The sequence below is a fragment of the Acinonyx jubatus genome, chromosome D1, assembly GCF_027475565.1.
Source record: "Acinonyx jubatus isolate Ajub_Pintada_27869175 chromosome D1, VMU_Ajub_asm_v1.0, whole genome shotgun sequence".
Taxonomy (NCBI): Eukaryota; Metazoa; Chordata; class Mammalia; order Carnivora; family Felidae; genus Acinonyx; species Acinonyx jubatus.
Window position 1 is genome coordinate 74,083,818 of NC_069390.1, and position 27,139 is coordinate 74,110,956.

Sequence of the window (27,139 nt, forward strand, 5' to 3'; positions counted from 1 at the left end):
AATAGACTAGAAAATCATTTCCAGTTTCTGTTGAAACCTTTCATCCATTTTCTCCATTTTCATCTAACATTACTGTTCAGTTATTTTAAAGTTCTTGCCTACCATCTCCAATGTTTTGATCATCCATGGATATGTTCCTATTGTTTTAGGTTTTTATTATCAGTCACTCTTGCCTGCCTTTTTACATTTACTGCTATCATATGCTGGATATTGTGTGTTCAGGTATCTTCCACGGTGAGGGTTTCCATCTTTCTTTTGTTAGGTAGATAAAGTGAGAGACCGATTTCCTCAGTGTAATCAGAGACTGAGCTGGAATAGGGTAGGGCTGCATTTTACTTTTTTAAGTTTATTTATTTACTTAGAGTACCCATGAGCGAGGGAGGGGCAGAGAGAGAGGGAGAGAGAGAGAATTCCAAGCAGATTCCGAGCTGTCAGGGTGGAGCCTGACATGGATGGGGCTCAATCCTATGAACCGTGAGACCTGAGCTGAAATCAAGAGTCAGGTACTGAAATCAAAAGTCAGTTGCTTAACTGACTGAGCCACCGAGGCACTCTGGGTTACATTTTAAATAAGACTCAGGCCACCCCTGCTTATAGCCTGTTATTCCTTGTGTTCTGTGGAGTTTTAATTGAGAGCCTAGCAGATCTCTGTCTCCTCACCCCTTAAGGATGGTTCATCTCTTCCCTTTGGAAGATTTGAGCTCCATGAACCCTCAAAATGTGACAAATATTTTTTCATAGAACACTTCTCTTTAAGCAGGACTTAGCCTCATACATATATCTGAGTCTGCAGAAGACTTCACTTTTTTTTTATACTTACATCTTTAATCCAATTGGAATTTTTATTTATGGTGTGAGATAGGGGAATGTAACTGGATTATTTTCCATATGTGACAGATTGTTGGCCTTGATCCTCCCTTTATCCATACCCCCTTTCCATGTAACTCTGCAGTTTCTGCAACTGAAAAGGCTGAGTGTCCCCTCTCCTATCCTTGACTTTTAGGCTTGGCCATGGGCCATGTGATTGTTAGACATGTAATGCAGGCAAAACCTCTCTCTTGTACCTCGGCCATCACCATAAGAACACATCCTGAGCAGCCTGCTAGTCCAAGAAGAATGAACGAAAGACACATGGTACAGAGTCATCTGAACGACCTGGAGACCTGTATCTTGAAGTAGAACCCACCAGCCGAGCCCAGCCTCAATTCTGATTCTCAGGTGTGGAAGCTAACCCAGATGAGATAGCAGTTGCCAGGGCCAAAATGCAGAAGTATGAGCACCTTAAAAACATAAAATGAAAAGTATGGTTAAAACCAAGCACAGTGATGGGCACAAAATTTAAAATAAAGTATTAAAAACTTTTACAAACTTATGCATAGAGTACAGTGGTTCTCAAACATGATTGTGCAAAAGAATCACTTGAGCTTGCCAAAAATAGGTTCCTCTCTTGAAAATTCACATTCCCAACACACTCCCACATATTGTTTCCTTAGAGACTGACACCAGGGAAATCTTATTTTCCTAAACACCTTAGGAAATAATTAAAAAACTTAAATGTATCTTGGTCAGTACAAAACTTGAAAAGCCTCATGATTGACGTGGGGTCGCGAATGGTCAGGGACGAATTCTTGAGACGTTTTTGGTGCAAAAAAGGTGCTTTTCTTATAAAACGGGGCCAGGACCCCATGGGCAGAAAGAGCTGCACTTCGGCTTTGTGAAGCTGGCGCTTCTGTATGTACTTACTTAGTGCTCAAGGGGGGACATGCAGGGAGTATTAGATCCTAAATGTCTTCTCGAAAGATTTCTCTGGTGCATATCATTCAGCTCGATACTAACTATCCGTGAGATGTAGAGGCAGTCATGAGACCCTTTAAGAATGCAGCCGTCAGCATCTATTCGATCTTTATCAAAACTATGCACACTATAGGTCAGCCTTCTGGGCTAAAGGTGAACACTTTTCTGCTCATATCCTTCATCGATGATAAATGGTAGACACAATTCCTTAAATAGGAGTTTTGCGATATCTGTCCTCTGTGGAATTAATACTTATGACATAGTCTCGGGCACTCAGACTGTTACGTTTTACCACTGCTTCTTAACCCTTTAAGCATTGCTTATCTCCATTACTCAGGCATAAAATAAAAATTAAGCTCATATTACATGCCAGTGTCTATTATTAAACTTGCTGGAGATAGTCCCTCTCCAGGAGTTTACCACTAATGGGAAAACAGATGATAAGCACAATGTATTGTTTTCCTCAAATTACGTCTTCGTTTTATCACTCTTCAGACATGTTTCCTGAGGTGTAAGCCCTCAAATCTCAGCATTCTCAGAAGGACGCTCATTGCTAAGACCCAGCGACCCATTCATTTCCTTTTCCCGACTTCTTTCCGGCCTTCTCCAGCTTCCCACCTTCCATCGCTTCAAGCAAGTAACTTTTAAAACGCAGACGAACACCACGGACCAGCCCGCCCGCGCCCTCGGCACTAAGATCCCTCCCCACCGCCCTCTGCCGGCCGCGCCTCCTTACAGACGAGGAAGTTTTTCCCGGCGCTGCACTGGGATTCACCGGAAGCGCTCCCCCCGGAAGCGTGGAGAGCCAGCGCCTTGCCAGTCGGGTTCCGGGAGACTCCGAGCGGGGGCGGGGAACTGCAGTGCATTCTGGGAAAGCCGCCAAGCCCTCGGCTTTGTTTCCCGCCCCAGCGCGGCGTTTGGTTTCCGGAGGTCCGCAGAAGCACTGCGGTTCCCGGCTTGCGGGCTTTCCTCGGAGGCGTCTCTCCTTCCCACCTCGGGTTTTGGCTCGCGCGGCAGTCCTCCCGACGCCGCCAGCATGTCTGGGGTGCGCGCTGTGCGGATCAGCATCGAGTCGGCCTGCGAGAAGCAGGTCCAGGAGGTGGGCCTGGATGGCACTGAAACGTACCTGCAGCCGCTGTCCATGTCGCAGAACCTGGCGCGCCTGGCCCAGCGGATCGACTTCAGCCAGGGTTCGGGCTCCGAGGAGGAGGAGGCGGCGGGGGCCGAGGGGGACGCGCAGGACTGGGCTGGCGCCGGGTCCAGCGCAGACCAGGACGACGAGGAAGGTAAGGCCCGTGTGTGCTACTCCAGTCCGCCGGCCGGTCTGGGGACCCCGGTACCCGCCCAGGTAATGCCACCCTGAGTCTCCCGTGCTAGACGAGAAGCGGTGCGTGGGCGAACTTTGAAAGTAACTTCAGTGCGGAAGAGTGATCGTGCTCACTGTGGTCTTTTCACAGCCTGACGATTTAGGGCGCTGCCTGCCTCCTAATACTCCTTATCCTTCTGCACGTTTTCTTGAATTGGAGCATTTGAGGCACTGTCACTGATGAAGCGTTTAAGTCTGTTATGGGGCATACTTGGTGAAGAAGCCTGCGGTTCATATCGCGGCTCTGCCACGTCTAGTCGAGTTACTTTGCTTCCCTTTGCAATGTGGATGATGCTAATTACACCTGCTGAAAAGAGAGAGAGGTCTGTATTGACTGGAATATAAGATAAAGTCTAAGAGGTAGGCTGGGACCAAATCGTGTACAGCCAGTACGCCAAGATAAGCATGTGACTTTTATTAGAAAGCCAGCTGAAAGCTTTTGAAGGATTTTAAGTAGACTGATGATTCTGTTTTAAAAAAGATTATTTTGGGGCACCTGGGTGGCTCATTGAGTTAAGCGTCCAACTTGGGCTCAGGTCACGATCTCACAGCTCCCTGAGTTCCAGCCCTGCGTGGATCTCTGTGCTGACAGCTCAAAGCCTGGAGCCGGCTTGGGATTTTGTGTCTCCCTCTCTCTCTGCCCTCCCCTGCTCGTGCTCTGCCTCCCTCTCTCTCTCAAAAACAAATGAACATTTTTTAAAAATTAAGAAAAAAAAGATTATTCTGGATCCTATGTAGCAAATGGATTACAGGGAAAATGAAACTGGAAGGAGGGAGACTGGTTAGGAGAGAATTATAGAAAAAGTGTGAATGGGTTTTGGATTTTCATTATTGTCAGGGATAAAAAATAGTCACAATGATTTAGGTATGTGCAACAGATCCTGTGTAAATGGGAATTTAAAGATGGCGTTTCAAATCAGTGGTGTTAGGATAACTGGGGGTCCATTTGGGAGTAAAAAGCAAATACTGCCTCCTACTTCACACTCAGATTAGTTCCACAAGGATTGAAATACAAATGAAGAGAATAAAGTAAAAATTGGAAGGAAACTATAATCATAAAACTTTGGGAGTAGAAGAGACCTTCTTAATCAAGATAGGAAATACAGAAAATATAAAGACAAAGAGATTAATTACATAAAAATGTAAAATAATAACCGAAAAAGGTGCCATGAACAAAGTAAGAAAATAAATGACTGGGAAAAGTATTTGCAACATACAGGACACATAGTAGTCAATATCCCTGCTATTCAAAGATTCCCTTCAAACTGGGGGGGGGGGGGGGGGGGACAAGGCACTGGAAAAACAGCCCAAAGGCATAAACAGCTCACAGGAAAAGACTTCAGATCTCACAATTAGGGAGAGGCAAATTAAACCACTATTCTGGTGCATTAGCAACATAGTATCCAGTGTTGGAAATGTGAATTGGTAAAGCCTTTTTGGAAGGTTTAGCAGTTCCGTATGTGTCAAAAATGTTAAATGTGTATCTCCTTTGTCCTACTAAATCATGGCTAGGAATTTAACCTACAGAAAAAGTTGTCCACATACGCAGATGTGTGTTGAGCATGTTTACCATTACTGACATTATGGAAAGCAACGTACGTGTCCGTTAAATAGGAATGGTTAAACTTACTGTACAGCTATGCTCCAGAATGTCAAATAGCGTTAAAAGAATGAAATAGATCTATGTACTGACATGGAAGTAGCTGTAGGACATATTAAGTGAGGAAAAAAAAAAAAACAATAGAAACATGGAAGTAAATGTATATAAATGCATCGAAAAACAGTTGGATGGGTACACCTCAACTGTTAATATTGATTACTTCTCGGGATGGGACAGAACTAGGGGTGGGGAACAAAGGAAAACTTTGACTTTTTTACTCTATAACTCTATTTGAACTCTATAGAATGAGCATGTATTTGGTGGAATTTAATGAAGTGATTTAAGAGGTTGGAAGGCATGTTAACATTTTTTAATATCGGAATGCTGCCCTTATAGATCATTTACAAAAATTTTTTTAAGGTTTATTTTGAGGGAGAGAGAGCGAGCCTGCATGTGCATGGCAGTGCAGGGAGAAGGGCCCAGGGAGAGAATCCCAAGCAGGCTCCTCCCTGTCAGCAGAGAGCCCAAAGTGGGGTTGAACTCAGGAATGTTACCCAAAGCCTACCTGAGCCAAATCTTGGCCTGAGGCAAAATCATGAGTCAAGTCATTTATCTGACTGAGCCACCCAGGTGCCCCTGTAGGTCATTTTTATTTTTGTACTTTAATGTATTTTGGAAATTCTCTCGTTATTCAAGTTTTGTTGTTTTTTTTTTAATGTTTCTTTTTGAGAGAGAGACACAGTGTGAGTAGGGGAGGGGCAGAGAGAGGGAGACGCAGAATCCGAAGCAGGCTCCAGGCTCTGAGCTGTCAGCATAGAGCCTGACACAGGGCTCAAACCTACGAACCGTGAGATCATGACCTGAGCCGAGGATGGACATTTAACCGACTGAGCCACCCAGGCACCCTTCCAGTTACTCAAGTTTTAAAAGCTGGGAGAAAAGGGTTATTTAAAAGTCTTGGATTCGGGGTGCCTGGGTGGCTCAGTCGGTTGAGCATCCGACTTCGGCTCAGGTCATGATCTCACAGCTCGTGAGTTCGAGCCCAGAGCCTGGAGCCTGCTTCTGCTTCTGTGTCTCCCTCTCTCTCTGCCCCTAACCCACTCACATTCTGTCTCTGTCTCTGTCTCTCTCAAAAATAAATAAACATTAAAAAAATAAATAAATAAAAGTCTTGCATATATTGAAAAAAAAATACTGAAATGCTTACCTGTAATGTTGGAATGTTAGATTTAAGCTGTGGAAATTAGATATCATGTTTGTTTTGCCATTGTAGGAATGCGAGCTTAAATATTAACACAAAGATTCAGGAAAGGGTACGTGGAATGGGACAAAACAGGAAGCGATTTGAAATGAAAGTCATTGTTCTTTTAGTACCTACAACATCTCAGTGAGATTTCTGCCTTCTAGTCAGTGTAACTCATACCTGTGTGTTTCTTTTTTTGTTTCTCTTTTTAGGGTTGGTAAAATTTCAACCTTCTCTTTGGCCCTGGGACTCAGTGAGGAACAATTTGAGAAGTGCCTTGACAGAGATGTGTGTTCTCTATGATGTCCTTAGTATTGTTAGAGATAAAAAATTTATGACTCTTGATCCCGTCTCTCAGGATGCACTTCCTCCAAAACAGGTATTTGTGGGCTTGAATTGAATAATGATACCATTTTATTGAGTCCCAGGACCACTTTTCAGGCTGTGTGCCTTCTGTGCTCTTTGCCTTTCATGCAAAATTAAGTCCAGATGAAGCTGTGAAGACTGGTTCAAAACAAAGGTGTGAAACCCCATCTCCTTTATTTATCATTTTATTAATGGTCCTGAGACCCTTAGAGGAGTTAAGTTTCATTAATAATATAACACTTGAAAGTTTCCCAGATCTTAACAAATTCTTACAGCCCGGATCATTGGTCTGTAGTATATTACACAAAAATGTGATAGTGAAATGGCTGTGGAGTCAGACAGACCTGGGTTCAAATCCCGCCTCTACCGTCATTAGTCCTGGGTCCTTCAGCAAGTGAGTTTTTTCAGTCTCACTTTTCCCCTCAACCTGTTTCTAGGGCCTGGTTTAAAAAGGCCAAATTATGAAAGCTAGGTGAGATTGTTGCAGTTTGAGGAAGAGCGTGTTTAATTTTTGAGCATTAGAGGATGAAAGGGAGGCAACAGAAGGATACACTAGTGAATGGAAAGTCTGAAATTAAGGAGGCCACTTGGGAGGTTCTCAAGGAAGAGCAGCATTAGGTCCACGACCAGGTTAATGGCGAGAAGAGGAAGTAATGGTTGTTCTTGCCCATTTGTACGTAAAGTGCATTGAATGTAATTACTCATGTGGTGATAGTTTCGGAATCTAGAAACGCCATGCTGGAAGACTTCTTAGAGATCATTCAGCCTGGTTCCTTCGTTGTACAGAGAGAACACCGAGGCCCAGAGGGATGCGTGACACATTCCGAGGCAGCACAGCCCGTGGTTAGAGAGCCAAGACCACAACTCTGGCACCTTATTCCTAGCCCCCGGCCTTTACCTGTGCTCTTCCCGGAGAGGGGTCTCCAGGAATTTCTTGATCTCTCCAAGAATTTAGAATTCACTTCCCTGACACGGTCCAAAGATTATTGTGACCAGCACTATTCTTTAAACCTGTGGATGGGAATTTTCCCCGTTCTTGGTTACGCTGTAGTGCGAAAGAATTCCTGGCTCTTTCTCTTGCACAGCTGACCTGCCATTCTGCTGTTGCTATGTAGAGTTAAGGAACATAACTATTCAGAAAATTAAAAATGTATTACGTTTTAAAAACTGACAGGTGAGTATTGTGACATTTTATGAAACTTGGTGATTTTGATTCATGCAGCCAGAAGACTTTCTTTTGTTAAATTTGGCTTATTTGGAAGTGTATCCGGTTACTAGAGTACACAAATCGGTGGTGATTAATGGGTATTTAGGTATGTACATATAATACATAGATTATGCTATCTCATCAGTTTTCCAGAAATCAGCCTTCAGTGAAGTGCATTAATTTTAATGCTGTGTGGCTTCAGTCTTTATTCCAAAGGCACATTGGTAGCTTGCCATCGTGTAATTATACAGCTGTACTCATTGGGGTCATTCATTTATTCCAGAAATCAAGTAGTAGGTGCTGAGCATTGTTCTAGCGTCCATGGACATAGTGGGTCTCGCCATCGTGGGTGACTTTGAAGCAGGGATTACAGAGAAGGGTATACACGGGGCCGGGGGTGAGCATTTGTACGACACGAGAGGGGAACCCCATCTAGACTGGGCAGAGTTCACATGAGTTCTGATTTGTAGTCCAGTGTGGTGTTTGTGGTTTAACATAAGTTCATTTGAGTTGACGGGAGAAATCGTTAAGGTTGTTATTTTTCAAAAAAAAACAGTGCTTTTCTTTAATTTCTTAATTTTCTCCTGAGTAGGTATTTTATTACTGAGAAATGTTGAAATCATTTACAAATACAGAACTGTATGGTTGGATTGTTTTTGCTAGAACCCTCAGACACTGCAGTTGATATCTAAAAAGAAGTCACTGGCTGGAGCAGCACAGATCCTATTGAAGGGGGCAGAAAGATTGACCAAATCAGTCACTGAAAACCAAGAAAATAAGCTGCAAAGAGACTTCAACTCTGAGCTTTTGAGATTACGGCAACACTGGAAACTCAGAAAAGTTGGAGATAAAATTCTTGGAGATCTGAGCTACAGAAGCGCAGGTATAGATCATTGTTAGAAACGGTCCTTTTAAGCTGTAGCTTGTCACAAAACTATACGGGGTTGACTGTGATGTTTAGGTGTATGGCTATAATGTATGGCTTCTCAGTTACAGGTTACATTTTGAAATTTTAATTTCTGTACACATAAGCCTGATAAGCTAAAATTACTCATATAGCCTTATAAGTGAATATATATAGAGAGGGAGGGAGGGAGGGATTCAGTTTGAAAATCTTTAGATGCATTTAACAGAAAGCTTATGTGCTAACACACCCGGAACCATAATTGACATTTTAGTCAGAGATAAAGGAGCTAGGACTGGACTCGATCAGGAGCTCCTTTGTAACCCTTAAAAATTAAGCAAAAGGGGCACCTGGGTGGCTCAGTCGGTTAAGCATCTGACTCTTGACTTGGGCTCAGGTCATCATGTCATGGATTGGGAGTTCGAGCTCCACGACAGACTCTGTGCTGACGGTGCAGAGCCTGCTTGGGATTCTCTCTCTCTCGCTCTCTCTCTCTGCCCCTCCCCTATGCTTGCACATGCTCTCTCTCTCTCTCAAAAAATAAATAAAAATAAGCTTAAAAAGTTAAAAAAAAACTGAGCATAAAAGGAAAAAGAAATGTTTCCATTCCACCTTAATTCTTTTTTTCTCCATTAAGTCATCTAAGCTGTTGTCACATCCTGGGTTAAGGGAGAGAGTGGTGAAAACACTTTGCCTTTTGCCCCATTCTACCAAGGTTGCAGGAATATATTTTGTTGGCATACACCAAAATTTGATGATCTTGAATTCACATCTGTTTGTACAAACTTTTTATTGTTGACCTATAATACGTTTCCGGAGGTAATCATGCTGCTGTCTTGTAAGCCACTAAGGTGTATTCAGAGGTGCGACACAGTAAAGGTTTACAAGACTCCCAGCTCAGTGGAGTAAAAGCTTTGAGTGCCAAGGGACAAAGCAAGGAGCCCTGGCTGTGATCACCGTGATAACAGGAGAGTGATAGTTTAAAAAGACTCTTTTGCCAGAGGGAGCCATCGTTGTCCTACCATTAGAAGCAGGCAAGGTGAGGTGGTTTAAGTCAGTACCGGAGAACCTAAGTGTCTCAGCATTCGATGTAAACTGGGGAATTCTGAAGGTAAAATCCTATTTCAAGATGACCAAGACTTTTTTCTGTTTTTTTTACATATTTTTAAAAACTAATTAATTATTTCATTTACATCCAAGTTAGCATATGGCACAATAATGATTTCAGGAGTAGATTCCAGTGAGTAATCCCCTATGTATAATACCCAGTGCTCATTCCAACAGGCATCTTCTTTAATTTCTCTTACCCATTTAAAATGCCCATCCCCCAACCCATAACCCTCCAGCAAACCTCATTTTATTCTCTGTATTTAAGAGTCTCTTATGTTTTGTCCCTCTCCTTGTTTTTATATTGTTTTTGCTTCCCTTTCCTTACGTTCATCTGTTTTGTATCTTAAAAAGTCATATGAAGTCAAGATATTTGTCTTTCTCTGACTGGCTAATTTCGCTTAGCATAATATCCTCTAGTTCTGTCCACATAACTGCAAATGGCAAGATTTCATTCTTTTTGATTGCTGAGTAATACTCCATTGTAGATGTGTGTAAATGTGTGTGTGTGTGTGTGTGTGTGTATATATATATATATATATATATATTTATACACACCACATTTTCCTTATCCATTCATCCATCGATGGACATTTGGGCTCTTTCCATACTTGGGCTATTGTTGATAGCACTGCTATAAACATTGGGGTGCATGTGCTCCTTTAAAACAGCACATCTGTGAAATATTATATACTTAAGGTATGTTAAATTTATGTGTTAACTTGTTTCTATTTTCTTGTTTTTAATACCCCATTAGGATCTCTCTTTCCCCATCATGGTACATTCGAAGTAATAAAGAATACAGATATTGATCTGGATAAGAAGATACCTGAAGATTACTGTCCCCTCGATGTACAAATTCCTAGTGATTTAGAGGGGTCTGCATATATCAAGGTATTTGCCGAAGTTTTTTTTTTTTTTTTTTTGAATGTTTATTCTTGAGAGAGGGAGACCACCCAAGCAGGGCAGGGGCAGAGAGAGAGGGAGACAGAGAATCCCAAGCAGGCTCCGTCTGTGCTGTCAGCACAGAGCCTGATGTGGGACTCAGACCCGCAAACTGTGAGGTCATTCCCTGAGCCGAAGTCAGACACTCAACTGACTGAACCACCCAGGTGCCCCTTGTTAAAGTATGTTTTAGTAATTTCTTCACCCAGAAGTTAATTTGCTAACATTTTTTCATGTTTTTATTGTCCCATAGGTTTCAATTCAAAAACAGGCTCCAGACATAGGTGACCTTGGTACAGTCAACCTCTTCAAACGACCTTTGCCCAAATCCAAACCAGGTGCAGTTATGTTCTGTCCTCTACCTTCTGGTCCTGTCTGAGCTTACGTTCCCAAATAAACTGGTGATAAACGTAGATAGGAAAAGTCGGTACTCTGGAGTAAGGACAATTGGAAATTTATTATTTATAATCCGTTAATTAACCGTTGGTGAATAGCTGTGCAATCTTTTTTTTTAAGATTGAACTTCTTTACCAGTTTTCTATGTAAACGAAAGGAAAATTTTTGAGTTTTGGGAAAGATGTGCTGTAATACAGTGTTTTCTGAACTTTTGTCGTATGCATTCAAGTCCCCACTTAAGCGAATTAATGCATAATCTGGTCAGATAATTGATATATACATATGTCCCCTGTCTTTCAGGTTCCCCACATTGGCAGACGAAATTAGAAGCAGCACAGAACGTTCTCTTGTGTAAAGAAATTTTTGCGCAGCTCTCTCGGGAAGCTGTTCAAATTAAGTCACAGATCCCTCACATTGTGGTGAAAAACCAGATTATCTCTCAGCCCTTTCCAAGTAAGAGCAGCCAACCCTTTTGAGTTTATAAATAGGACTTTGTCATTTGGGGAACAGGGCAGAGGGGCTAGTTACATATTTGGCTGCATTGAGGGAACAGTAAGAGCACAGCGGTAGCGTGCTGTCCATAGTGGTGGCTCATAAAGCGCGCAAGACACAGCACGTCTCCAATTCTAGTCTGTGTCCTAAGTAGTGTCACTCCTGGATTTTAAACCACATACGCGAAAAACGTGTACTAGCAAGGCTGTTATTCAGCAACAGTTGCTTTGAGGTGTTTGCTGACACCGTTCGTGGACTATTTCCCAGGGATCCTGTCCTACTGGCTAAATAAGATGTCAGTCAGACAGTGGTTATTAAAATACCCGTAATATTCCTAAATTTGTGGAAATTGGGATTTTAATTATATTATTATTCAAGAGCAGTTGGAATTGCCCTGGAGATCAATTTGTTGTTAAGCCGTGTCACTGATTTTTGTTTGTTTGTTTGTTTTTAAAATTGTGAGATGTAGCTTCTTGAGTCCTGTCAAAAGAATGGGTTTTACAAGTGAAAAATTCCATCCATGCTTTCATGACAGCAAGGAAGAGATTTGTCTTTTTTCTAATCAGCAAGACCAGATACCCACTTGGTGGGGTTTTTTGTTGTTGTTTTTCCAAGGTTTTTTGGTTGTTTTTTTTTTTAATATTAATTTTTGAGAAGAGAGAGTGAGCATGGAGTAGGGGCAGAGAGAGAGGGAAACAGAATCAGAGGATTGGAAGCAGGCTCTGTGCTGACTGCAGAGAGTCTGATGTGGGGCTTGAAGTCATGAACCGCGAGATCATGACCTGAGCCGAAGTTGGACGCTTAACTGAGTCCTCCAGGCGCCCCAACTAAGTGTTTTTTGTTTTTTCAAAAATGGTGTTGTGTTTTTTGTTTTTAATGTAAAGGCAAGAAGAAACTAATTCACATACAGTTTCTGTTGAACTCTTTTTATCCACAGCTCAAAGTCAACAGCCACATTGTAGGTCAATAGAACTTGAATTGTTAAAATACGTGATGGTTTATTATATTCCTGAATAGTCATTTTGGTGTGAAAATGGTAATCGTGAAGTCTGATCTCCAAGTTTAGAATGCTCTTTTGAGAAAGGGCTGTGATTATACTTTATGAAGACAGTTGTGCTTTTCTATATCTTCGGTTATTTGCATCTGTCCTACTTCTTTTTATAAATAGGCTTGCAGTTACTGATTTCTTTGTGCCATTCCTCAAATGATAAGAAATCCCAAAAATGTGCTACTGAGAAGCAAAGTCCGGAGGACCATCTTTATGTCTTAGAGCATAATTTGCATCTACTAATTAGAGAGGTAATGGAATAAATGTCTCTTCTTGCGTTTTGGTAAGCATACCCAGTGCGGTGAATGTGCACAGGCTCCTCTCTGCTGAGTCCTCGTTATTCCCCTAGTGATGGCTTTCACCGTCTGTGATGTGAAGGATCCTTGCTCTGTGTTGGGGGAATATGCCGATAATCAGAATTCTCAGTCTGTGTTCACAAGCTTAGCTTCTAGTGGTAGAAATAAACCTGAAGCTTGATACAGACGCACCAGGAAAGTGTGCAGGGTACAGAGGGAAAAGTGATTCTGATTGAGTGATGGGGAAAGTGTCATGCCAGAGTCTGTGAACAGGATAGTTATTTCAGGACATATTCTGCTTACAGGTTAACTAGAACTGTGTTTGCAGAGTGCTGGCTCACAGTTTAGGCTAATTTCAAAAGAATCCCCTGAGAAACTTAATAGAAGTATGTATTCCAGCCTCCCCTGCCTTAAATATTAGTTGCTTTAAAGAAAAAAAAAAAGTTTTTTAAATTTGCAATTGTTTATGGTGACAGATGTTAACTAGGATTATTTTGAATCATTTTACAGTATGTACTAACATCAGGTCATGATGTTGTCTGCCTTAAACTAACACGTTCTATGTCAGTTATGCTTCGGTATGAAATTAATTGAAAATGGCTATTCTTGTTACAGTTTCATAAACAGACCTTGAGTTCCATCACGATGCCTCATCCAGCAAGCGCACCTTTTGGTCACAAGAGAATGAGACTTTCGGGTCCTCAGGCTTTTGATAAAAATGAGATTAATTCATTACAATCCAGTGAAGGGCTTCTGGAAAAAATAATTAAACAAGCAAAGCATATCTTTCTGAGGAGCAGGTAAAGATGAACAAAGTAATGGTTTTTCTTCAAAGCTTCAGTCATTTTTCCTTTATTACTTACCTCCTATGCATTATTTTTGGCATGCTGTAACCTTCTGTGCCAGGAAGAGGAAGGGGGGTGTGGGATAAGAGTTGACACGGATGGTCCTGTCAGGTGTGGGAAAGACTTAGCTTCAGGGCCCATGTAACTTACAAGATGGCTTCTGACGCCGGCTGCAGTTTCGGAAGGCACCTGACTAGGAGTATGCCCTGAACCCCACACCTTCTTCAGTGACCCATTCAGGAGATACTTGTTCCTGAACTGATTCTAATCTTTTTTTTTTTTTTGAAGCTTTCCCTATTTTTTTTGGCTGTCTCACGTTTTAGGACTTGGGAAGGTGCTTTCCCATATGTTGACTTCTCTAGCTTTTGTTCTCTGGCATCAGGTGGTATTTATTAGTTATTTTCAGTGATGAGAAGGTTCCAACTTAGAGAAGTTGTACAACTTGCTCCAAGTGAGACTTGTAAAGAGTAGCAAAATCAGGGTTCATGCCCAGCTCTGTGGAGCTCTGGAGCTCATTTTCTTGCTTCCATGCACACGACAGGAAAACCTTGGTCTGTGAGCGTAATTCGTTCGGAAACATGCTTGTCATCCAAAGCACTCTTCTCCTATCAAAGCGAATTTCAGGAACCATTGGGTCAGTTGTGATCATGTCACACTGGGTGTCACGTACTGTTCGAATTGTAAGACACGCTCGTTTATCAAGTTAATATTTTTTAGAAGTGTTTGCTTCTCTTGGGGAACACTAGCAGAACAAGTTACTTGCAATCCAAAGTTTTATGTTTACAAAAGAACTTGTACTTAAATGTGCCTTCTTCACATGCTAAAGGTTTGCACGCCTGAGTGGCTCAGTTTATTTTGAGAGAGACAGAGACAGTGCAAGTGGGGGAGGGGCAGAGAGAGAGGGAGGCAGAGAATCCCAAGCAGGCCCCGTGTGCCAGTGCAGAGCCTGATGCAGGTCTCAAACTCACAAACAGCGAGATCATGACCTGAGCCAAAACCAAGAGTTGGATGGTTAACCAACTGAGGCACCTAAGTGCCCCAAGCATCTGACTCTTGACTTCAGCTTAGGTCATGATCTGGAAGCAGGGTCATGAGATTGAGTCCTACATGGGATTTCTCTCCTCTCTCCCCCTCTCTCTCTTTCTCAATCTCTCAAAACGAATAAATAAACTTTAAAAAAGAAAAAAAGAAACATGTTGAAGGTGCTCTTGTATTTTAGTATCGTTCCTTGGTGAAGAGAGCTGTTTTTTACTTCATTTAGAATGGTGCCTTGATAATATTCCAGACTCTCAGGTGTGGGCACACTGTGCTGTGGATGAGTGTTTATTTTTGATTTTTATTTTTTCATGCCAATACAAGGCATGGTTTTCTTTTTAAATTTTTTTTTAATGTTTTATTTATTTTTGAGAGAAAGAGACCGCGTGAGTGGGGGAGGGGCAGAGAGCGAGACACAGAATCCGAAGCAGGCTCCAGGCTCTGAGCTGTCAGCACAGAACTTGTACCCAAGAACTGTGAGATTATGACCCGAGCCAAAGTTGGATGTTTAACCGGCAAAGCCACCCAGGCTCTTCTGCAAGTCATGGTTTTAATGGCACATACGTTTGTAGTCTTTAAATGGAAACCTAAGCCTGAAGCATATAGTAAAATGAATTAGGAAGACATGTTCTGAGAAGACAGCATGGTGCAGTAAAAGGAATAAAAAATTTGGGGTAAAAAAATGTGCTTAAACCAGGGCTCAGGAGGCACTTGGGTGGCTCAGTTGTTTGGGCATCCGACTTCGGCTCAGGTCATGATCTCACGGTTCCTGGATTCGAACCCTGTGTGGGGCTCTGTGCGGTTTGTGGGTTAGAGCCCCACATTGGGCTCTGTGCTGACAGCTCAGAGCCTGGAGCCTCCTTCAGAGTCTGTGTCCCCTTCTCTCTGCCCTTCCCCTGCTCGTATTCTCTTTCTCAAAAATAAGTAAACATTAAAACAACAACAAAAACAGGGCTCAGTTACTTGCTAACTAACTTTGGGGCGTTTTTTGTTTTTTTAGTTTAAGTTTACTTATTTATTTTTAGAGACAGCATGTGCATGAGTGGGGGGTCGGGGGGCAGAGAGAATGGGAGGGAGAGAATCCCAAGCAGGTTCCGCTCTGTTAGTGCAGAGCCAGACGAGGAGCTCAATCCCACAACTGCTAGTTCATGACCTGAGCCAAAATCAAGAGTCAGGCACTTAACTGACTGAGCCACCCAGGCGCTCCACGAACTTTGGTTTTCATATCTATGGCCCTCCACCTATTTCTCTGCCAGTTAGGGATATAGGAGTCTGGTCTTCGGGTCAAATGAAATAATATATGCAGAAGTTCCTTATAAACAATAAAATAGGGTAGGTTACTGTTGTCACTTTCATTTGTACGTTTCAGTTACAAAACCTTTAACCTAAAGTCAGGGGAATGAAGGGTAGCTATTTTTGGAATCCTCATACATTTTCAGAGTATTGTTACAGTGTTAGAGGCAGCAAAGCTTTAAAAATATTCCTGCGTTCCCCAGTTATAAAATAATTTTCCAACGTATCAACCCCATCTGTATAAATACCATACACAAGCAAGACCTGTTATTAACATGCTCATGTATTTTGATATATATGTGTGCTAGGGTATGTGTGTATCTTTTTTTTTTTAATCTGGAATCGGGGCGCCTGGGTGGTTCAGTCAGTTGAGTGTCTGACTCTTGATTTTGGCTCAAGTCATGTGCTGGGGATTGTGGGATCTACCTCTGTGCTGCTTAAGATTCTCTCTCTCTCTCCCCCCTCGTGCTCTCTCTCAAATTAAAAAAAAAAAAAAAAAAGGAAAATCCGGAATCACAAAATTTTATATCCTGCTTTCACTTAATATTATAAATGTTTTTATCTTTCATTAAATGCTTTTCAGAGATATTTTAATAGCTGTGCAATATCTCATTATGTAAACACTCCATGATTTCTTTTACCAATTCTCAGTCACTAGATACTTTTTATTTCCAGTTCATTGAGGCGTAATGCTAAGATCAGTGCTCACATACATATCTGTCTGCTGTAGGAATTTTTGAAGAAATTCTGTCAAGGAAACAAATCCTAGAAAAGGAAGAGAAAGTTGAAGAAGTTGAAAGAAACCAGTACTGGAGCAGAAGCAGTAAAAGAGCAAACCCCAAACCCATTTATGTAAATGGCCTCTTGTCCTCAATGGCAGTTTGCATTTCTTCCCAATCAAGTACTGGAATCAGATAACTAGAAACCGGAGACCTCCAGTAGTCTCATTAAGTGGCATGAATTATGCTTTGGTTCTGGGTAGTAGCTGTTTGATTAGTATGTTAGACTACCGGTTCTATACCTCAGCTTATGGCTGTGTCACCTTAGGCAAATTACTAAGTGTGGCTAGACTGAAAAATAGAGATGATCATAGTGTCTACTTGACAGGGTTGTTAGTGAGATGAAACGATACAGTTCATGAAAGCACTTACTATGATCTGTGGTACATAGTGAGGAGTTAAATCGTATTTCTCGTGTACATATTTATCTTTCTTGGAGTGTAAGGTTTTCATTGTGCAGAACGGCTCCCTGGCTTCTCAGGAAAATGATTGTAGTTCCGTGATAGTAAATGGGCCTCCACTGTGGGTGTGCCATTTGTTACCAGGGACCAAGTTATTAACATCCATGAATGATTTCTATTCTCTTCAGACCTGAGGCATATACCCTAAAAGTACCCTTCTTCCTCTGTTCTGATGAGTTTTCCTGAGAGAAAACAAATTGGAGTTCAAATAAACCTTTTTTTAAGAAAGGTCTTTGCTTTTCAAATGTAGTATTTTTGAAACGTAGTCCTCCCGTTTTCAAATAGCCATAACATTAATAAAGTGATTTATAATCTTACTATTTAAAATGGTAGCTTTTTAAAATTTTCACCTTCTTTTCTTTAAAAGAGCTGCTGCAACCATTGACAGCTTGGCAAGTCGCATCGAGGACCCTCAGATACAGGCTCACTGGTCGAATATTAATGATGTTTATGAATCTAGTGTGAAGGTTTTAATCACATCACAAGGTTATGAACAGATATGCAAGTAAGTGTCAAAAATAAGTTGTTCGTTTCAAACGTTAAGTTGCTTTTTAGATATTGATGTTTGTTGAATGATTATATCGAGATTTGGGGTTTTATTTGCTGCGGTGCCATAACATTCCGGTAAATTCTATCAACTGTAGAGGTTTTGTGCAAATGAGAAGTAAGAATGTTTGAAATAGTCTCCGTAAGGTAAATGTCACATGTTTGAGTTGTGGCAAAAAATGAACCTCATCATTGAGCGGCCACACCTTACACTCTGGTCCGCTTCAGTTCTTGCTCGAGGCGGTGGCGAGTCTGGGGTATTTGAAGTGAGCAGGGCCGTTTGTATTAGAGCCTATACTCTCCATATTGTGCCTAAAACAGCCTAAGTTTTGTAGCTCTCCTGGCGGGGGAGATTAGAGGATTAAACCTGTGTCCAATCCAGTTCATGATTATGCTCTTAAAATGGGGCTGAGAGCTGTGTCTGTAAAGGGGGTGAAATGACTTTTGTCCCAACCATTCACAGAGAAGCACTCTCCTTCACTTACATTCACAAATCACGGGCTAAGATACACGGGACAAATTGGTGGTTGCCAGAGGTTGGGAGGCGGGGTGGGCAAAAGGTACAAACTTCCATTTGTAAAAGTTCTGGGATCTAATGTACACCATGGTGACTATAGTTAATAATACTGTGTTGTATACTTGAAAAGTAGCTAAGAGTAGATCTTGAAAGGACTTATCACAGGAACAAAAATGGGCAGCTTATGAGGTGATGGGTGTTAACATACTACGATGATCATTTCATAAAATATATACACTTATTACATCATCATGTTCTACATACACCTTAAACCAATCAACGATGTGTGTCAATTATATTTCAATAAAGCTGGGGAGAATAAACCAAGTTAATAAAATTAAGCTTGTAGCCACGGAAGGCATTTTGGCCTCCGTTTGAGCCTCTTTTGAAATTTAACAACTGGGGTTCCTGGGTGGTTCAGTCAGTTAAGCGACTAACTCTTGATTTCAGTCCAAGTCATGATTCCAGGGTTATGGGATCGAGCCCCATGTCAGGCTCTGCACTGGGTGTGGAGGCTGCTGGGTATATTCTCTCTCTCTCTCTCTCTCTCTCTCTCTCTCTCTCTCTCTCTGTCCCCCCCCCCCGCCCCTCTCCTGCTTGCACTCTGTCTCAAATAAAATATTAAAAACTAAAATTAACAACTGACAGGATATAGTTAAGTCTCCTTCCCCAGGTCAGTCTGAGAGAGCCATTAGCAAACATACATCAATGTCGGTGAGTACTTTTCTTTTTCAAGTTTTAGTTGCTTTATTTCAGGCAGACCTAACTAGCCACTGTGCTCCCTCCGTTGAGCAAAACACACTGAAAACAAAATCACCACCCTCAGGAGTAGGAGAGTATAATACCCTTAAATTGTTGTTTGTTCATTTATTTATTTATTTAATGTTTGTTTATTTTTGAGACAAAGACAGAGCGTGAGCAGGGGAGGGACAGAGAGAGAGGGAGACACAGAATCCAAAACAGGCTCCAGGCTATGAGCTGTCAGCACAGAGCCCATTGTGGGGCTCGAACCCACGAACTGTGAGATCATGACCTGAGCTGAAGTCGGATGCTTAACCGACTGAGCCACCCAGGCGCCCCTTAAATTGTTATTTAAAAAAAATTTTTTTTTAATGTTTTATTTATTTTTGACAGAGAGAGACAGAGCATGAGCGGGGGAGGGTCAGAGAGAGAGGGAGACACAGAATCCGAAGCAGGCTCCAGGCTCTCCGCCATCAACACAGAGCCCGATGTGGGGCTCGAACTCACGGACCGCAAGATCATGACCTGAGCCAAAGTTACAAAAAAATTGTTATTTTTTTAATATAGAGACTTTAATTCACTATTTTTCAAAAATGAAAAATCGCTAGGGAGCATGATGTAAAACATCGGATATAGAAGATAAAGGGATACACAGTGGAAATCAGTCTTGCAACTTCCAGGAAAAGATGGTGGGGTGAAGGTGGATCATGGTTTTCTTCCCCTATACTATAGAGAAATAAGGAAATAATTGAGGTGACTTGGAGTGTGGTGGGAGAGTAGCCGTTGAATAAGGTAAAACAAGTTTGGCATGCATTTTAATTGTTACGGCTAGGTGATGGGGCCATTGGCTTTCATTGTATTTCATTGCATTACTTTTGTATATATTACTATATATGCAAAATCTATGTACTTTTGCTTAAAATTTTCCACCATAAAACATTACGAGAAAGAGTACAAAGGAGTGGAAAAGAAAAAAATTGTCAGCATCGAGGTATTTACGTTGACAAGACCGAACAAATGTGAGATTATGGTTTCAGGCCCCGGGGTAAAAGTTCTAAACTTCTGAGAAGAAGGGTTGTTGATAATGTATCCTTGACAGCATCAGGAGGGAAAGGAAGTAGTAGAATGCCCTTTTCCTCATCTTTTATAGCTGGGGTCAACTTAGGTTATTTAAAGTTGAAAGTAATTCTCTTAGGACTCCCCAGAAGCATCTAAAAAGTTTCTACACATCCTTCTAGGAAAGTCTGTGCATTTACAAGCATATATATCCTACTTTTTTCCTACAATATTGTGTGCTTTTAAAATATTGAGACGTAATTCACATAAAAAATTTACTATTTTAGAGTGTACAGTTCAGTGGATTTTAGTATATTATTTATGTTGTGTATCATCACTAATTCTAGAACATTTTCCATTACCTCAGAAAGAAACCCTATACCTATCAGCAGTCATTCCCAATTTGCATGTTTTTTTAAATATTGTATTGATGAATATTGGTGAATTGCATTATTTTATATTGGTGAATAAGCATTCCTTACCACTACGTACAGGTTTACTTCATTCTTTTTACAGCTTCATTGTGTTCATTGTATGTACCATGACTTTTAATCAGCCTTCTGTTGATGAACATTTTATTGTATTTTTAAATATTTATTTATTTTTGAGAGAGCGCAGGTGGGGAAAGGGCAGAGAGAGGGGGATAGAGGATCCTAAGTGGGTTCTGCACTGACAGCAGTGAGCCTGGTGTGGAACTCAAACTCAGAGCCACAAGATCATGACTTGAGCCGAAGTCTGACGCCCAACTGACTGAGCCACCCAGGTGCCCCCTGATGAACATTTTAGTTGGATGCCAGCCAGGTAACTTGTACATGTGCAACTACATCCGTAGGCAAGTATATCCGTAGGATAAAGCCCTCCAGGTGTAATTGCTGGGTCAGAAGATAAGGACGTTTGAACTTTGTGTTAATGTTACCAAATTGCTTTTCAAAAGCGCTTGCCACAACTATGCTTCTACCAATAGTAATCATAATTTTTTTTAAGTTTATTTATTTTGAGAGAGAGAGAGCATGCACAAGTGGAGAAGGATCAGAAAGAGGAGGAGAGAGAATCCCAAGCAGGCCCTGCACTGACAGCGTGGATCCCGACACAGGGCTCAAACTCACAAACTGTGAGTCGAGCCAAAATCGATAATCAGACACTTAACTGACTGAGCCACTCAGGCGGGTGCCCCAGTACTCAGGCTTTTTACCATTTGGTTAAGTTTGTAAGTTTTTCCTTTTAAGCCTTTTGAATTTTGTGTTTTTCTTTGAAAGAAACATGTAAACTTTTAATACATCAAAATTACAATTTTACATAGATAACTGACACAATGTTTTATTCCTAAGTGGTCACTGTAAAGTCAAGTCTAAAAAAAGAGGTATTTTCAAATGTGAGGAGATATAATGCTATTTTATCCTATGGTTCATCTAGATGGTTTGATTTGGAGAATTTCATATTTCTCGTAGATGTTGTATGCTAGTGCTAAAAATTTGTAAATTGGTTTGGAAGAAGGTCGTTATCTGCATGTTGTTTTAGGAGTTTCTTTATTTGACCTAAGCCAAGTTAATAGAGTATATATTTTGACTTGTTTGCCGATTATTTCAGGAGAGGGTGTGGAGTTAATAAAAGCTTTTCCCTTTCTGTATGAGAATTTGATCTTCGGTTAACTCTTTAGCTATAGTCCCCTAGTAACCTGCTAAGAAAAGATGCCACCTGTGTTACTAGGCAACATTGCTTTTGGCAAAAATGATCCCAAACTGGTAAAGTGGATCTGGACTGGAAGGAATTATAAACACCTGATGGAGGTGCCTTTGGCTTTTCCCAGATGGAGTGACTTCTCAAACTGGGCAGTATCTCCTGGGGGGGGACTGTGGAGACCATGTCTATGGAGTTGTCATGAGGACATGTGGCTCTTATACGGAATGAGGCTTCTAAGTCGGGGCAGGTCCCCCACATGCCCAGTGTAGATCTCATCTCAGTGCAGCAAAGGTGTGCAGATTGTCAGAGCAGAGTGGCAGTGGGTGTTGGCCGGCTGGCAAGCTGGGCTTCCCCTCCTGCATCCTTCTGCGCGCATGGGTGACCTAGGGGCATCTGGTGGGAGTCTGACGGTTACCTTGAACCTAAGACAACCCCTCTCTCCCATGGGTGTTGGTGTAGGTTATCAAAATTGTTATTTTCGGTTTCTTTGGTGTTAAGGTTTAATGTCTGTGGCATCGTATGAGGTAATTTTGAACATTTCTGATTTTTAGTATATGTGTCTATAAAGGTCCATTCAGCTGCAGTTGAATATCGGAGTTGAGCAGATCCGAGTTGTACACAGGGATGGAAGAGTGATCACACTGTCTCACCAGGAGCAGGAGCTACAGGACTTTCTCCTGTCACAGGTAAGAGTTATAGACCGCAAGTCTGGGGCCTCTTGCCCTTGTTACTGCTTAAAGAACAAAATGAATAAGGAAGAGTTAAGGTATATTATAAAAAGAAAGCTATTTTTGTCCGCCATCTTGCTTAATTTCCAGTGCACATTTTACAACTTAATGACTAATTGTGAAACTTTGATAAAGTTTCCAGTTAGTTTGTGGTTAAGATGAAGGAGCAGCTTGGAGACTGTAAACTTCGGATTTCTCATGTTTGCCTGGGTTTACAGCCCCTTTGGGTCCACACAAAAGTGGAGAATTACCCCAGAAAACCAGAGGAGAGATGAGATACAAAACTCTAGTGACCCTCCATGATAATAAGTGGGATATTTTACTTAAGCCCTCAGATACAGTTCTTCCGTGTTAAGGAGCAGCATGGAAAGTGCTGGGTTCTAGTCCCAGGTACACCACAAATTTGCTTTGTGACGCCAGACAAATTTCTGGACCTTCCTTTCCTCTTCTGTAAAGTTAAGAATAGTATTTCTCCTGTGTTCTTCATGGAGTTATGATCCAGTGAAAAATTGACTTGTGGGAGAAAGGGTAGGTTTAGAGAAGCTAATACACTTTTCACAATATACACATTTGCATTTCACATAAAGCTGAAAGAAACATGCTCTCCATCCCAGAAGCAATAATCTTCTATACTGACTTCTTTCTTTGGTGCCAAGTAAATAAAATGCATTTGTGAGATACGGCAGTTCTTGGTTGATTACACGTAAACTGACTTTCATGTCACACACACACACACACGCACGCACACAGAACTATATTGGGAGGCTGTTGGGTAGCTCCGAGAACCAATGGAAAGTCTAGAGAACAAGGCTGGCAGGTGGCGGAGATCAAAGGAAGCTGCCCGGTGAGAAGCACAGCCAGGACAGCGGCGGCTGTCAGTTGCCATGACACTCCCACTGCCTTCATCGCTAGTGGCCGAGTGCGCTCTAACTTGCCCCTGTGCATCAGTCAGGATTTTAGTAGAAAATAGGTGGCACTCAGTAATTTTTCTAAGGATTTACAAAAGTGTGGGTGTAGGAGAACCACCAGGGAAAGTGTGGTAACCTGGTGCTAGTACCAACCAGGTAACCAGGCCGGGGGGTGCTGCGTGGTCACCAGTCCTAAGCCAGACGGATAAGGGGAGGGCTTGTAGGTGCCCTAAAGGGGGAGAGTCATGTGGAACAGGCCACCTTGGAAAAAAACTAGTCGCCTTTCATCACCGGATACAAGCTCACCGGGAAGGGTACCGACCTTGCTTTCCTCTCTCTTTCGCCATCCTCTGGCTCCCATTACCTTGGTTGCTCCCGTTGTCTGAACCCATCCTGAAGCCAAATGATGTAACCATATGGGTCATCCTCTCTGGGTGGAGTAGGGTGGAGAGTGGATTTGCAGGGGTAACTGGAAGATACTCAGCACACCCCGCTGCCTTTGGTACTGCGCCACATTCGGTGATCCAGGTGGGAGTCTTCGGTTGGCCAAGTTTAGGTCACGTGTCTGTGCTCAAGCTGCCATCGGGCAGGGAAGGCGAGCATCAGGCTATTTTAGCCTCTGCGGTGGAAGGTGGGATCCTCCCCCAGTAATCACAGAGGAGGGTTCCTCACACAGAAGATAGGATTCCTGTCTGTGCTCGGCAGCGGACACCCCAACAAAAAGTTCACAGTCATGATGTCAAGCTACCGCAAAGTAAAATATCCATGGCAATGACACATAAAGTTTCCTTTTTCGTTCACAGATGTCACAGCATCAGGTGCATGCAGTTCAGCAGCTCGCCAAGGTTATGGGCTGGCAAGTGCTAAGCTTCAGTAACCACGTGGGCCTTGGACCCATAGAGAGCATTGGCAATGCCTCTGCCATAACAGTGGCCTCCCCGAGTGGTGACTATGCTATCTCAGGTACTGGCTGCTGCTTGGAATGTGAAGAGGCCTTTGGGAGTTTGGTCTTAACATTTACCTGTAATAGACATACTTGGGAGTCATTTATCTCTGCAGTGAGTTCATATAGCAGTTATGCTGAGCTTTTATCTGATCATAGCTATTATTCAGAGCAACAAATTATTCTCTTCTAGTGGTCTTAAAAATGTTTTGCTTGGTGACACATTTTCCTAAGAGATCTGAAAACTGCCATCAGCATCGTTACTCCTAAAGTTCAAAACCTTTGATGGATAAGTGCTTTTTGAAAATGTACTGCAAATTGGCAAGAGTAATATCGGATCCTAAGGACATGACGGGATGGAACAGAGAGGAGAGGTGTTTTTGGAGTACTTGCGGCTTTAGTGTAGTCTTTTCTTTCCTTTCTTTTCTTTTTTTTTTTTTTTTTTTTTTTTTTTTTTTTACCGTTTATTTTTGAGAGGCAGAGAGAGACAGAGCACAAGCAGGGGAGGGGCAGAGAGAGGGAGATACAGAATCTGAAGCAGGGTCCAGGCTCTGGGCTGTCAGAACAGAGCCTGACGTGGGACTCAAACTCACAAACTGCGAGTCATGACTTGAGCCGAAGTCGGACACTTACCTGACTGAGCCACCGAGGCGCCCCTAGTGTGGTCTTTACTAATACCTGTTCTAAATATTTGAAAGAGTGAGCAATTAGAAATTTTTCCCCCAGAACCATGGTCTGAATCTGTAGGCTTGGTCATTTGCTCGATCTTTATTGATAAGAGTTTCAAAATACCCATTTCTTCTTCACTGAGTAATTGAAGCCTCATTAAAACCTGAAGTTCGTAATTCAGAATAATCTTGCCTTCTCCCTCCCAGTCCTGATTCTGAACGTTTGAGTTTCCTTCTATTAGATGTGTATCAAGTGTTTTAGAAAAAAATAAATTGGTTTTCTGAAAATATACAGGACATATGACTTTCCTAAGCCAGAATTCATCTTGCCACATTTATGATACAAACAGTAATTCGTGAATATTTATACCAGCCTACTATATATAAATCAGCAAGGTTTGTTTGGTTTTTTGCATATGAAAACGGACCAGCGCTTTTAAACAAGAGCTTTTAAGTGCATATGCAGAAGAGGTTTTTGTATTCGTGGTAGAATGAAGTTGTGGGACGCTTCCTTGTTTTCTAGTTTGGAAATTGACCATACTGATATTTTGGTTTGGCTCCGCAGTTCGCAATGGCCCTGAAAGTGGCAGCAAGATCATGGTTCAGTTTCCCCGGAACCAGTGTAAAGACCTTCCGAAGAGTGATGTTTTACAGGATAGCAAATGGAATCATCTTCGTGGTCCGTTCAGAGAAGTTCAGTGGAATAAGATGGAAGGTCGAAACTTTGTCTATAAAATGGAGCTGCTTATGTCTGCGCTCAGCCCTTGCCTGCTATGATCCTTGTTTCCAGCACGGTCTCTGGATTGTTTTTTGGCAGAGAAGTTTCCAGAAACGGACTTGAGAAGACGAACCATTAAGCACAAGGAAGAGAAATTTTCCAAAGGAGTATTGTTTTAAAAAAATAATTAGCAGATGTTTACCTAGCATTTTGAAACCTTTCACTTTATAAGTGACGAGTGCTTTGAAATGCAGAAGCTTATGTACAGTTATAGGGTATATAGTATAGGGAGATGCAAAACAACTTTTTTTATGCAGTTAACTTGAAATGTTACTAATTTATGGGTTTGAATTAACTTTTTAAAATATTCCTTTGATGTTGACATCAAATAAAGCATATGGTTAAAAATTCCAGATACTCGTTGAACTCTTAACCTAAATGAATGGTCTTTTTTTTTTTTTTTTAAAAAGAGCACTGATGATTTTAAAGTTTATTTATTGAGAGAGAAGAGAGCAGAGGAGGGGCAGAGGAGAGAGAGAGAATCCCAAGCAGGCTCTGTACTGTCATCGTGGAACCTGTCCCTGGGCTTGAGGTCACAAACCGAGAGATCATAACCTGAGCCAAAACCAAGAGTCGGTTGCTTAACCGACTGAGCCACCTAGGCACCCCCAAATGAATTATGTCTTTTATCAACTCATCTCATTCTCCTATTCGTTAAAAAGATTGCTTAAGAATATACAAACGCTCTTACGACCCAGCTTTCGTACAGAGCGTGCTCACAGTGAAAGAAGACCTCTTCCCCTGAACTGGAAGGATCTACATGCTGGCAGGAAGATCCTCTCCCCCTTTCGTAGCAGAGCTATTAAAGCTACGCTTGTCTTGGCAAATCGACTTCCTCTTCCTCCAATTGCCTTTATGTATGCCTGGGTCCTCTGAGAGCATCCTAGAAAGTGCTCAGCTGAAGGCACAGAGGGCAGAGTATATTTTTAGGGTTTTCTCAGGTCCCTTTTTTGTCTCTTCCGCCACTTGAATGACCTCTGTCCCTTAAGACGGCAAGTGCTCACACCCCGCCCCGCCTGCCCCTGCAATTCTCCAGCCTCCACCCAACAGCTCTGGATTCCTTCTTTCAGTGAAAGTATTGTCCTGTCTCACTCCATAAAGCGCTCTTTCTCCAGGGAAAAGTACGAATGGATCTGTGGATTACATTTTACAAAGAACATATTTAAACTTTCTGGAAATAGTGCCCCAGTCCTAAAATGCACCTGAGTTACTTCCCTTAATAAGAGACTTCGGTTTATATGGGTCTTTTGGAACAATTATAAATAATACATAGGGAGTGTATTCCTTATGAGAAAGGCTTTCAATTTTTTAAAGATACCCTTTTAATAAGCTATGACTAAAATCACTTTATAAGGTTTATATTTCTCCTTTTTTCTTTTAAAAGAAAAATGGAACTT

At 41.8% G+C, this 27,139-nt stretch overlaps 1 protein-coding gene and 1 non-coding gene across 2 annotated transcripts; both read left to right on the forward strand.

Moving 5' to 3' along the window:
* Positions 1–2,524: 2,524 nt before the first annotated feature.
* Positions 2,525–26,097, forward strand: MED17 (mediator complex subunit 17). The gene is made up of 12 exons (XM_015082653.3): positions 2,525–3,080; positions 6,216–6,382; positions 8,240–8,459; positions 10,345–10,481; positions 10,786–10,870; positions 11,229–11,381; positions 12,589–12,719; positions 13,380–13,564; positions 17,545–17,682; positions 22,286–22,403; positions 24,157–24,316; positions 25,530–26,097. Exons 1-12 carry the CDS (start codon positions 2,831–2,833, stop codon positions 25,739–25,741), a joined length of 1,956 nt encoding a protein of 651 aa, XP_014938139.1. The 5' UTR covers positions 2,525–2,830; the 3' UTR covers positions 25,742–26,097.
* On the forward strand, positions 7,364–7,499 carry LOC113593836 (small nucleolar RNA SNORA46). The gene has a single exon (XR_003414196.1). It is a non-coding gene; the product is annotated as a small nucleolar RNA SNORA46 (small nucleolar RNA).
* Positions 26,098–27,139: the final 1,042 nt, after the last annotated feature.